General features: G+C 42.3%; 1 protein-coding gene across 1 annotated transcript in view; it reads left to right on the plus strand.

Annotated features, from left to right (window-relative positions):
- The window catches only part of BRF1 (BRF1 general transcription factor IIIB subunit), a 372,560-nt gene that overhangs the window by 252,402 nt on the left and 106,963 nt on the right, over window positions 1-13,195 (plus strand). Inside the window, exons 12-14 of the mRNA XM_069734087.1 lie at window positions 5,457-5,521; window positions 11,879-11,960; window positions 12,075-12,130. Of these exons, the coding sequence (XP_069590188.1) occupies window positions 5,457-5,521; window positions 11,879-11,960; window positions 12,075-12,130 (203 nt within the window). The remainder of the gene's footprint in view (window positions 1-5,456; window positions 5,522-11,878; window positions 11,961-12,074; window positions 12,131-13,195) is intronic.

Below are 13,195 nucleotides of genomic sequence, written 5' to 3' on the forward strand. Positions count from 1 at the left end.
CACGTAGTATATTGCCCAGCGACGTAGTATATTGGCCAGCCTCGTAGTATATTGCCCAGTTATGTAGTATATTGCCCAGCCACGTAGTATATTGCCCAGCCACGTAGTATATTGCCCAGCCACGTAGTATATTGCCCAGCCACGTAGTATATTGCCCAGCCACGTAGTATATTGCCTAGCCACGTAGTATATTGCCCAGCCATGTAGTATATTGCCCAGCCACTTAGTACATTGCCCAGCCACGTAGTATATTGCCCAGCTACGTAGTATATTGCCCAGCCACGTAGTATATTGCATAGCGATGTAGTATATTGCCCAGCTACGTAGTATATTGCCCAGTCACGTAGTATATTGCACAGTGACGTAGTATATTGCCCAGCCACGTAGTATATTGCCCAGCCACGTAGTATATTGCCCAGCCACGTAGTATATTGCCCAGCCACGTAGTATATTGCCCAGTCACGTAGTATATTGCCCAGCCACGTAGTATATTGCCCAGTCACGTAGTATATTGCCCAGTCACGTAGTATATTGCCCAGCCACGTAGTATATTGCCCAGCCACGTAGTATATTGCCGAGTCACGTAGTATATTGCCCAGTCACGTAGTATATTGCCCAGTCACGTAGTATATTGCCCAGTCACGTAGTATATTGCCCAGTCACGTAGTATATTGCCCAGCCACGTAGTAGATTGCCCAGCCACGTAGCATATTGCCCAGTCACGCAGCATATTGCCCAGCCACGTAGTATATTACACAGCTACTTAGTATATTGCCCAGTCACGTAGTATATTGCCCAGCTACGTAGTATATTGCCGAGCCACGTATGTCACAGGTTAAAAAATAAACATACTCCCCTTCGGATCCGAGGGCCCCTTGTAGTTGTAACATACTCCCCTTCGGATCTGGCGCAGGCGATGGGCGCGCGGCTGCCGCCATCTTCCGTTCCCAGGATGCATTGCGAAATTACCCAGATGACTTAGTGGTCTCGCGAGGCCGCTAAGTCTTCTGGGTAATGTCGCAATGCATCGCCGGGAACGGAAGATGGCGGCCGGCTCTGCAGACAGGGCGAGTATAGCAGGTTTTTTGTTTTTTTTTAAATTATTTTTAACATTACATTTTTTACTATTGATGCCGCATAGGCAGCATCAATAGTAAAACGTTGGGGACACACAGGGTTAATAGCAGTGGTTATGGAGTGCGTTACCCGCGCGGCATAATGCGGTCCGTTACCGCCGGCATTAACCCTGTGTTAGCGGTGACTGGAGGGGAGTATGCGGGCGCCGGGCAGTGACTGCGGGGAGTAAGGAGCGGCCATTTTCTTCCGGACTGTGCCTGTCGCTGATTGGTCGTGGCTTTTTTTCCGCGACCAATCAGCGACTTGGATTTCCTTGACAGACAGAGGCCGCCCGCGACCAATGAATATCCGTGACAGAAGGACAGAAAGACGGAAGTGACCCTTAGACAATTATATAGTAGATAGAAGATTGTAGTCAATTATGCCATTCAGTAATGCCACATCTAGTAAAACGGGATTTGGTTACAGTGGGCTGTAAAAAAAAAACAAAAAAAAAAACTTACGTATATAAAAAAAAGTTAATAACACTACAAAAAATGATATTACATGCAAAATGCTACGTGTGAATCCATCACAATGGTTACCCCATGTATACAGGTGTATGGGGGCACAACTAGTGCTGCCGTTGGCTATGACCTCCTGGGTCACAGATTTAGACGATGTCTGATATGTTTTCTATTTGTTGAGCGATAGTGAAGATAAAAGCCGGTGACTTGTCTTTGTGTACTCAGCACCTGCGCAGGGCTCTACAAACTCCTCTTTTGAAAGCAGAGTTTTGCTGTTACCTATAGCCTGCAGGTAGAGAAAACAGCTCATCGCTTCTGAACCACATCAAACCACGCAGATGGAAGCTTTCTTCCCAAATATCTTTCATAGGCGGCAGATGAGACGCAGCGCTACATCTGTGTGTGAGTCTAATAGATGGTTTCTGCTTTATGTCTCCAGTTTTTTGTTACAAGGAACAAGGAAAAGTTACAATGACTCATTTACTATATTTGAGCCTCGTCATCCAATTATTATAGAGGAAGTTCGTTACAAAAAAAACCGCATCGCGGTAAAAAAAAAAAAAAAGCAGCATGTTCATTAATTTTGCGGATTTTCTGCGTTTTTCCCGCTATTCTATGCATTTGGGAAAAACGCATAAAAAAACCGCACCAAAAAGGCGTCAAAATCGCGGTAAAAACGCATGCGGATTTCTGGCAGAAATGTCCGTTTTTTTGTCAGGAAAATTTCTACAAGAAATCCTGACGTGTGCACATACCCCGACATAAGTTTGTCAATGAGGTAATGTAATATCTGCATGTGGTTGAACAGTGGGCCCCCAGAGGCATTGTTACCAGTGGTCCCTTGCCACCTCAGTCCGACACCAGGTCATTTTGTAATAATAATATATATATATATATGATTATTTGGTTGTGAGACGATGTGTACAGTTATTTTACATAGAGAGAACTGCTGTATGTAAACCCTCATGTTAAAATCGGATTGTATACGCATGCCATACAGATGTTCTGTGGAAAAATTGCACAGAAATCGCATTACACTCGCATGGCACCCACATAGCACTCATCCATTTTTTCGGTCCGGAAATCGGACTGTTTTTTTCTCGCAAATGGGTATGAGCCCATAGACTGTATTTCTAGATTTCAGGAGAATATAGATACCCTATGTAGCAGGGTTATATGTTCTATTCCAGACTCTTCTCTTGCTTTGTCTTGTTAGATCTCGGGTTGTTATCTGTGAAAGTGTAGTTTCAGCTCTTTATGATTCCATCTTTTGTGCCCCGACCTGTCAGTAATTATATTTTATGACAGGAATTAATAGTCATGCATCATTCAAAGGTGACAATTTTGATGGATCTTTTTTAAAAAAAAAAACCTATTACTGCGCAATATATTTTATTTGGGGAGGATAAATGTGGGCAATAAAAAATATTCTCCACATTATGGGCAAGTCTAGACAATAGTGCGGCCTGAAATAAAGTGTGAACCAAAACCTTATAGAATATTCCGGTATATAAAGGTGAACGGCTTAATGTAGTAATTTTCTGCTCATAAAAGAGAACCACAGGCAGCACATGTCGGGCACTGGATGCATGATTTCAGCCGTGATGTTTGGTTCTCTGGGATGCTGTAGCATTTCACATAGAAATGTGTTTTAAAAACTGCCGGGGATCGAGCCGCATGAGAGACTATGGTGAACAGGGTCCCTGGTGGCCTCTCCTCACCCATTCCCCCTGAGTGATGGGTGTGTGTGTATGGAGAGACCTGTCACTCCAGGACAGGGGGTGGGGAGTAGTTGCTGAATTATGTTTATGGATTTGTTCACTTCTTTTTAACTGGAGATTAAACAACACAGCTATGGGCGACCAGGGATAGAATCTGAAATTAAGATATGGACACCTTTTGGGGCAATTATTTTGACTTATTATATGCATGTATTTTTTTTTTTTTAAAAGTTGCATTTGAGTTTCATGAAAAATTTGACACCATTTATCTTTTACAAGCTCTCTATTTTCCAGGTCTGTGCTAGCTGCAGAATGAGTTAACTGAGAATTTGTCAGTGAGCTTTTTCTGATACTGAGTTTTGTAGCCCCCTTTATTTGTTTTTTTTTCCTTTGGTTTTAAATCATTTTAGAATTGGTCAATGAATGACGGATACAAATTTGAGCTTTTATCTGTTCTGAGCTCCATCGTCACATCAATCTCACTGATTCTCAATGAAATCTTTATCCAGCCAGCAACGTGCAGAGAAAGAGTCAAGCAACACGTTCCCTATAATGGCTGCTGATCCATCCGGACGCTCACAGCTATTCTCTTTGGCATATATAGATCGGATGCATTTTTATAAGTAGCAATAAATTAATTTGATCTTTTTCCCAGATGAGAACAGTCTGTGGTGAGACACAAGTGATCTCATCTCGTGTGCTGTGATCTCATCGTCCTCATCGTAGAGAACATCTGGGGGGGGGTTTCTGCCTCTGCTACAAATGTCTGAGGTCTTTCAATAATTCATCCGCTCTCTATTCTGCAGCCAGAGAGCTGGGAGTAACAACAAATTAATTAGTCGGAAGTACTTCTAGTAATTGCTGGCCAGACTGAATGCTTCATGGTGCACTCTTAACTACTGTGCTTTGGAAGACGTCGCGCGTGTTTCATCCACTGTTTCTCCAGGGCTCGCGGTGTAGAACACACAAAGACATTCATTCTTGTTTTTTTGGAAATATGGCACTTTCAAAACTAAAATTATTTTGTAAATTATGGAAAATCAACATCTCAATATTACTGATTATTCCTTTTTCAGGTTGCTTATATAGCAACTCCATAATTAATTGCGAAGACGTCTCTCTTCCGTACCATCTGGTGCTCTGACCACAGTCTGTAAGCCGTCTGTATTCAGATGATATTCCTTCAGATACATTTCTCCCGACCTCCCCTCACACGTGTACGCTCAGTTTGGATGTGCGTGCATGTGTTCTCAGTGGGACGAGGAAATTACGGTAAGTTGCTGACAGCAGCTTATCTCCTTTCGAAAAGAAAATGAATGTGCATGTCAAAATCCAACATGCCCAATGGCTTTATACTCTCGTCATGTAGATGCCACTGTGGACATTAGACCGTCACAAAGCTGGTGAAGTTGGGCTTGTATTGAATGTATTTGGCCTCCCTAAGGTTCTGTTACTGCTGGCGAAGTGGCTTGGCTAGATCCGTCATACTAGTGATAAAATCGGTGCACGCCCGTCCCTTAGATTTCTGATGAGGTCAGACCGGTCTTGTTGGGGTTTCCAGAGACCCGAAATGGAGTCACTAACTTGAGGCTCCTAGGCGCCAATACAAAATGTTTGACAACCAGTACTGTTTTTTTTTTTTATATGGGGCAAAAGAAGAGCACATTGGGTTCAGCTGTACCCTCTCCACCAACTATAGTTACGCTTCTGCATATTATTTCATATCCTGCCATTTCTAAAACAGAGTGTGGAATTTTCATTTTTTACCGTGAATCCAAAGGGCACTTTTCAAAAACAAGAGGGGGCTTAAAGGGGTCACGATAAAGGGATGGCAATGTGCCGAGGATTTGGAGTCATAAATATTAGCTATGTCTAGCTTAAATTAAAGATGCATCTTTTGAGCCACACGTTGTTTTTGATAGAACAGAGGTAACATCTGTTTTGTGCGCCATTTTCACTGTACATAGTGTCTCTGCCATGAGTAGTTACTGGAGGTCCCTCCCCGTTAGGTTCAGGATGCGTATACGGGATATACGGTAGTTAATATTATAATATTGGGGGATTTCTTTTTTTATCTTCCGTGCTGTTAGTTGACAATGAAACTTGAAGCTGATGCTTTCTCTGTAATCCTGAGATGCTTCTTACATTTCAGCCGGTGACAATGTGGAAGATGGAGAGCTGGACCTTAATGGGATTGACGACAATGAAATAGACAGGGTGAGACCCGATTTCTCCTTTTATGTCATGCGATATAAATGTGTTTAATCAAGTCTGTTTTCCAGTGTCTATTATTGCTCAGTTTGTTGTGTGGAGAAATAAATGGACTTATTAGCGAGTGCACTGCCGGGAGCGCTGCTGGTGATCTATGTGACAAATATCACATTGTTAGTGAGCAGTAAATAAGGAGATGGCCCCAGAAAGCATTATGCATATACTGCGGGCAAATCTGACAACCTGAAATATGTACAAGGTCCTGACCGGCAATGAACAAGAATCGGGGGTGCCTCCCAACACAATATATAATAATCAATATTAAGTATAGATATAACTATACATATATATACATATATATATACAATAATCAGGGGTGCCTCCCAACACAATATATAATAATCAATATTAAGTATAGATATAACTATACATATATATACATATATATATACAATAATCAGGGGTGCCTCCCAACACAATATATAATAATCAATATTAAGTATAGATATAACTATACATATATATACATATATATATACAATAATCAGGGGTGCCTCCCAACACAATATATAATAATCAATATTAAGTATAGATATAAGTATATATAGACATACAGACATATATATATATATATATATATATATATATATATATATATATATATATATATATATATATATATATATATATATATATATATATATGGGTATAAGTAGTAAAAAATATTGGGAGGTAAATCCACACAGCTGGACAGCCGGTATAGCACTAGCAACAACCCCAAGAACACAGAGGCCGACCAAAAAAGTCCAAATTAACAACCAATAATAAAATTACATAGTCTTTATTAAATAACAGGTTAAAAACAATAAGACCAAAGAAAAGTATACATATATGTATTAAGTATTAAAACAATTGTTTATATATTGTTACAAGGGCTAACCAATTCCACGGTAATAGTATTGCAATAGTTGTGGAATACACTGAAATCAATACATGGTTTGTCAAAATGTATATATAAATATATATAGTGTATATAACATATTAGAACAAAGTGCCAAGATCTGATGTGTGAAAAAATCCCATATTTTGATTCCCAAAATTATAAAGTGCATATCTAAAAATTAATAAGCTTATTAATAGTGAGAGAATGGAACTACAAAAATGTGTATATATTTATGAATGATAAGCTTACTAATTGAAAAAGCGCAAAAGTGCAAAATTACAGACAGCCATGAGGGGTCAGTGTATCACACATTAAGTAAAGTGACCAGGTACACAGCAATTTGTACGGTAAAATGTTACAGCTCCCAACTCAAAATTAACAAAGGAAATAAAAATAGAGTGGAACTTACAAAGTGGTATAGTATGTGCCTGGTCTCCTAGGAATGGCACCCGACGCGCGTTTCGGCACGTTGCCTTCGTTAGCCTGACGAAGGCAACGTGCCGAAAACGCGTCGGGTGTCGGGCGCCATTCCTAGGAGACCAGGCACATACTATACCACTTTGTAAGTTCCACTCTATTTTTATACCCCTCTTGCCTGGAGTTGGATGGCATTCATCATCTGGTTCTAATAAAGCTGTCATCAGTGTGGGATGTGGCCAAAGGGCATCCACCTTTCTGTGATTCTTCTAGTCCCTCTGTATCTCTATTGCATCCTGCTGATGACACTGTGGCGGTCTAACGTCATGGCTATTTCTATGTGAGTACGTCCTGCTTGAAGCCTCGCAATGGCGGGGGAATGTTGATCAATTGCTAGGTGTCTTCTTGGTTTTAGGATGAAAAAATGTGAACAGCATGATGAGGAGGACTGTTTGATACCAATTCTAATTGAACCCCGAAATTGATGAATCAAACACCTGTTGTGAATTTTGCCGCTAAGCTCCTTGTTAGAGAACAGCAAGTTGTGCAAAAAGTACTGAAATATTGAAAGGTATCCAACAACAGATCCATAGGTGAATAATTATTTAAAAACAAAAATCTTTAATATATAACATAGTTAACCCCTTTCTGACATCGGACGTAATATTCCATCCATGTGACCTGAGCCAATTTGACCATGGACGGAATATTACGTCATTGCGATTGCCCGCGCTCACGGGGCATGCGTGGCCGATCGCCGCTGGGTGTCAGCTAAGTCTGACAGCTCACACCCGGCACTAGCTGCCCGAAGTGGTCACTTTAACTCCCGAAATATTGCGATCGAACACGATTGCAGCATTCCGGAAGCCGACAGAGGGCTGACAGCCCCTCTGCCTTTGGATCGGAGACCCTGCGGCGTGACGCGGGGTCCCGATCATTGTCATTGTAACCAGATGTTGTCATGATGACATCCGGGTCACCAGAGCTAGGAAACTTGTTGATCATGCACAGTGCATGATCAGCAATCCTGTCAGTGCAGCGCTGACCGCTTCTATGGCATGCAGATGCTGCTTCATTTGCATGCTATAGAAGCGATCAGCCTGCAAAAAATGATTGTCACATAGTGGGACAAAGTAAAAAAGTTAGAGAAAAGTTCAAAAAAATTTTTTTTTTTAAATAATTGTTAAAATATTAAAAAAAAATCTATATATATTCTATCTCTAAATAAATATTTGAAAAAATGCAAGCAATAAAAGTACACATATTTGGTATCGCCACATCCGCAACAGCCCGACGTATAAAACTGTCCCACTATTTAACCCCTTTAGTGAACACCATAAAAACCCCAATGCTTTATCATCATACCGCCGAACAAAAACTGGAATAACATGCAATCAAAAAGACGGATATAAATAAACATGGTACCGCTGAAAACGTCATCTTGTCCCACAAAAACAAGCTGCCATACAGCTCCATTAGTGAAAAAATAAAAAATGTATAGCTCTCAGAATAAAGTGATGCAAAAACAATTATTTTTTTTATAGCGCCAAAACATAAAAAAAGATATAAGTGAGGTATCGCTGTAATCGTACTGACCCAATGAATAAAACTGCCTTATCAATTTTACCACACCGGAACGGCATAAACACCCCCCCAAAAAGAAATTCATGAATTGCTGGTGTTTGTTCATTCTGCCTCCCAAAAATCGGAATAGAAAGCGATCAAAAAATGTCATGTGCCCGAAAATTGTGCCAATAAAAACGTCAACTCGTCCTGCAAAAATCAAGACCTCACAGAACTCTGTGGGCCAAAATTTGGAAAAATTATAGCTCTCAAAATGTGGTTATGCAAAAACTATTTTTTTGCAATAAAATTCATCTTTTAGTGTGTGACAGCTGCCAAACATAAAAACCCACTATAAGGTCTCTTTCACACGTCCTGATATTTCCAATACTGGAGATGTCAGTGTCTGTGTTTGTAGTACGTGTGGCATGCGCGTGTCGCATCAGTGCCACACGGACAGGCATCAGGGAGGAAGCATTACAGTAAGCGCTGTTCCCTGGTGCCGGGTGTTGAACACGGCTCTCCTTATTTTTCCCTGCTCTGCCGGCGTTCGACGCAAGCAGGTGAGAATGATCAGAGTTATATTTAAGTAATAAAAGAGACAGCAGGCAGCAGCTGATGGGACTTTTACTCCCATCAGCCTACCCCTGCTGCTGCTAATAACAGTGACAGCAGGAGCGGCTGATGGGAGTATTCATCAGCCACCGCCTGTGCTATAAATAAATAAAAGCAACTGCATGGGTTCCCCTGTATGTTCTATAACCAGCAAGGCAAAACTCACAGCACGGGGCTGGTTATCAAGTATACAGGGGTCCCCACGCTGTTTTTTTTTTAAATTATTTAAATAAATAATTTTAAAAAATGGCTTAGGGTCCCCCCCATTTTTGACAACCAGACTTGCTAAAGCTCACAGCTGGGGCTGGTGTTCACAGGCTGGTAAGGTGCCATTGTTATTGCCCCCCCCCCAACCTAAAAATAGCAGCCCGCAGCTGCTCAGAAAAGGCACATCTATTAGATACGCCAATTCTGGCGCTTTGCCCAGCTCTTCCCACTTGCCCTGTAGCGGTGGCAAGTGAGGTTCATGTTTGTGGGGGTTTATGTCACCTTTGTATTTTCAGGTGACAACGAGCCCTGAGGTTAGTAATGGAGAGGCTTCAATAAGATGCCCCCCTTACCAACACCATAGTTACATTGTGTAAAAACACACACACCAAGAATAAAGTCCTGTAATTGAAAAAAATGACATAGACTCCTTTTAATAATCTTAATTAAACCATACTTACAACCTCGCCTAATACCACCGAAGCACTCGTTCTCCTGTAATAAAACTAAAATAAAAAACAACAATATACTCTACCTGTCTGTTGTTCTGTCCCACTCTGTAATCCATGTCTAGGGATAATTCGTTTTCAAACTGGATGATGCCAAGATGCAACTGTCCAGGCTGAGAACCACTGGTGAATGAGCTGCTGGGAACACAGCGTCAGAGACCGGGGGTGACGTCATAGAGGTTACATCCAGTCACTGAGGCTCAGTTCCCAGCCGGGCTGAACTGCGGTGACTTTGGTGAGGTCTTTGCTAACACCGTGAGCCATGAGCCATCTCACCATTACTTTAGATAAAAGGCAAGTGACCTGGGAAACTCATGGCCATATGCATATCAAACGGGTTCTTAATCATATTTCACAGTGTTCCCATACTCAAAGTAGCAAGGCTGTGAGTTTCCTGGGTTACTTGCCTTTTTTCTAAACTAATGATTTTATACCATAATTTTAACCATGTTATAAATTAAAGATTTTGTTTTTAAATAATTATTCACCGATGGATCTGTTGCTGGATACCCTTCCTTCTTTGATACTGCTCGTTTGCTGCTAACACAAACTTCTTTCCATGCAATAGCTTTGGATTCTACTGCGGTGAGCTGGATTTTTTTCTTCAAAGTTTTTTTTTTTTTGTTGAAACCTTGGAACAGTTGGACATGTGTATTCGTAAGTTTAGACAAGGTCACATTAAGTTCACCTGAAAAGGTTAGAGTGTATTTTAGGATTATTCTGAAATTTCACTTAAAAGCCAAATATCCCTATTTTTTTGTGAGAAGTGTATGTTACCTCTACACAGGTTAAGTACCGTATATACTGAAGTATAAGCCGACCCAAATATAAGCATGGCACCTAATTTTACCATCAAAAACTGGGAAAACTAATTGACTCATGTATAAGCCTGGTATGCATGGCCCCCTCGTCCCCATCCCGGTGTACATGGTCCCCTCGTCCCCATCCCGGTGTACATGGCCCCATTGTCCCCATCCCCGTGTGCATGGCCCCCTCATCCCTATCCTAGTATGCATGGCACCCATAAGAAGAACATTAAAAAAAATAAACCATCCTACTTACTTCCTGTGCTCCCTCGCAGCATCTTGTTCCAGTGTCAGCAGCTGATATATGCTTGTAAACAGCGGATAGTAGTGACGTCATGGGCTGCTTACAAACCGAGGACAGCTGCCCGAATACTCACTGCTCTCCATGTCAGGACTATAGGAGTGGAGAGCAGTGAATATTCATTGCTCTTTAATAGTGGGCACCGTAGTCACAGTCGCTGGCTTGTTGCTGAAGCCGGGCTTTCACGTGTGCCCTCTACTAAAGGGAATGAATATTGATTGTTCTCCACGACCATGGGAGTGGAGGGTAGGGAATATTCATTCCCTTAAGTAGTGCACACATAATCGCCTGGCAGCTTCAGGAAGCCGGTGGTGAATATTCATTTCTCTTTAGCAGCAGGCACAGGCTTTAGCCACAGCACGCACAGGCTTTAGCTGCAGCAGCCAGCTCCTGCCTCTTGTGACCCGTGTCTCTGCCGCTCCCCCTATGTCTTGTGGGACTCTCACTCGAGTATAAGCCGAGAGGGGCTTTTTCAGCATTAAAAATGTGCTGAAAAACTCGACTATATACAGTATATATGATCCATTGGGAGTCATACTGCTGGGACCACCGCTGATCACAGGATCTTATCACACGCTTGATTTGGGGTAGTGGGTGAGCCCACAATGTGAAGGCTTGTTTTTCCAGTACGTGTTCTACAAAAAAAACTAAAGTGACGATGCTGACCATTTTAAATTAATGGACCTCATTGTATTCAAGTCTGGTCCTTTTAGTTCTTCCTTGTCAAAAGCTGTGGTGGGCATAGTAACTGACTTGTATAAGTAAGCATTGTAAGGTGCCCCACGATAAAGAGGACCTCTCTGCTCCCCCTATTGCTGTTAGTAAACAGATCTTATCTAAAAAGACATGTCCCAGTTGGAAATACTGAGGAGCACTTGTACTAGCCATTGTTGAAGCACATCTGAACTGGATGTTCCTACACAGCAAATGCAAGATGCAGCCCTGAATTCAGCCCCTCTATGCCTGAGCTCACCTGGTGTTTTTCCCTCTTCTACCCCTCAGTATATTCTGAATGAAAAAGAAGCTGAAATCAAGACAGAGCTGTGGATGAGAGAGAACGCGGACTACCTGCGGGAACAAAAAGGTAAGCGCCTTGATTTTGCATTCACTCTTTGACGTCTTGATGTGTCAGTGAAAGTGACAAGATCCAGCAAACCTCATTCATGTTTTGTTAACATCTCACATCTCCATCTTTCAGAAAAGGAAGAGAGAATTGCAAAAGAAAAGGAACTGGGTATATATAAGGAACAGAAGGTAACCTCTGATGTGCATGCAGCCCTATGTGGGACAGACTTCTCATTCTCACTCTGTGATCCGCACTTTGCTTATTTATAATGATTTCAATTGTTCAGACTGTAACAAGATAATTGTACTATAAACCAAAGTCCAGACGGAGACATAACACACACGTAGTGTACGTGCACATGCCACAGAATAGTGAGGAAGAGGCACATTCAGAACGTGTGAGTCTCATGTCGTGTGCTCCCCTCATTAAAGGAATCCTGTCACCATGAAAATGCTAAAGAGCAGAAGGAACTGAACAGATTCATTGTACATAGGTTTGTGTAAATGGAGTCAGGATAAGTTATAGGTTGGTTTCAACCTTCATCCTGGGGTTAGAAGTCTAGTGGGTGGAGTGACTCCATGATTGACAGCGATCCCTATATCAGTCACTCTAGAGGACCGCCCACTGGACAGCTATCCCTGTGTCAGTCACTCTGAATGACCGCCCACTGGACAGCCATCGCTGTATCGGTCACTCTGAAGGACCGCTCACTGGACAGCCATCGCTGTATCAGTCACTCTGTAGGGCCGCCCACTGGACAGCTATCTCTGTGTCAGTCACTCTGAAGAACTGCTCACTGGACAGCCATCCCTGTATAAGTCACTCTGAATGACCGCCCACTGGACAGCCATCGCTGTATCAGTCACTCTGTAGGAACGCCTACTGGACAGCTATCCCTGTGTCAGTCAGTCTGAAGGACCGCCCACTGGACAGCTATCCCTGTATCAGTCACTCTGAAGAACTGCTCACTGGACAGCCATCCCTGTGTCAGTCGCTCTGAAGGACCGCCCACTGGACAGCCATCTCTGTGTCAGTCACTCTGAAGGACCGCCCACTGGACAGCCATTCCTGTGTCAGTCACTCTGAAGTAACGCTCACTGGACAGCCGTCCCTGTGTCAGTCACTCTGAAGGACAGCCCACTGGACAGTTATCCCTGTATCAGTCACTCTGAAGAACTGCTCACTTTACAGCCATCCCTGTGTCAGTCACTCTGTAAGACCGCCCACTGGACAGCCATCCCTGTATCAGTCAC

This window comes from Ranitomeya imitator, chromosome 1 (genome assembly GCF_032444005.1).
Source record: "Ranitomeya imitator isolate aRanImi1 chromosome 1, aRanImi1.pri, whole genome shotgun sequence".
NCBI classification, from domain to species: domain Eukaryota; kingdom Metazoa; phylum Chordata; class Amphibia; order Anura; family Dendrobatidae; genus Ranitomeya; species Ranitomeya imitator.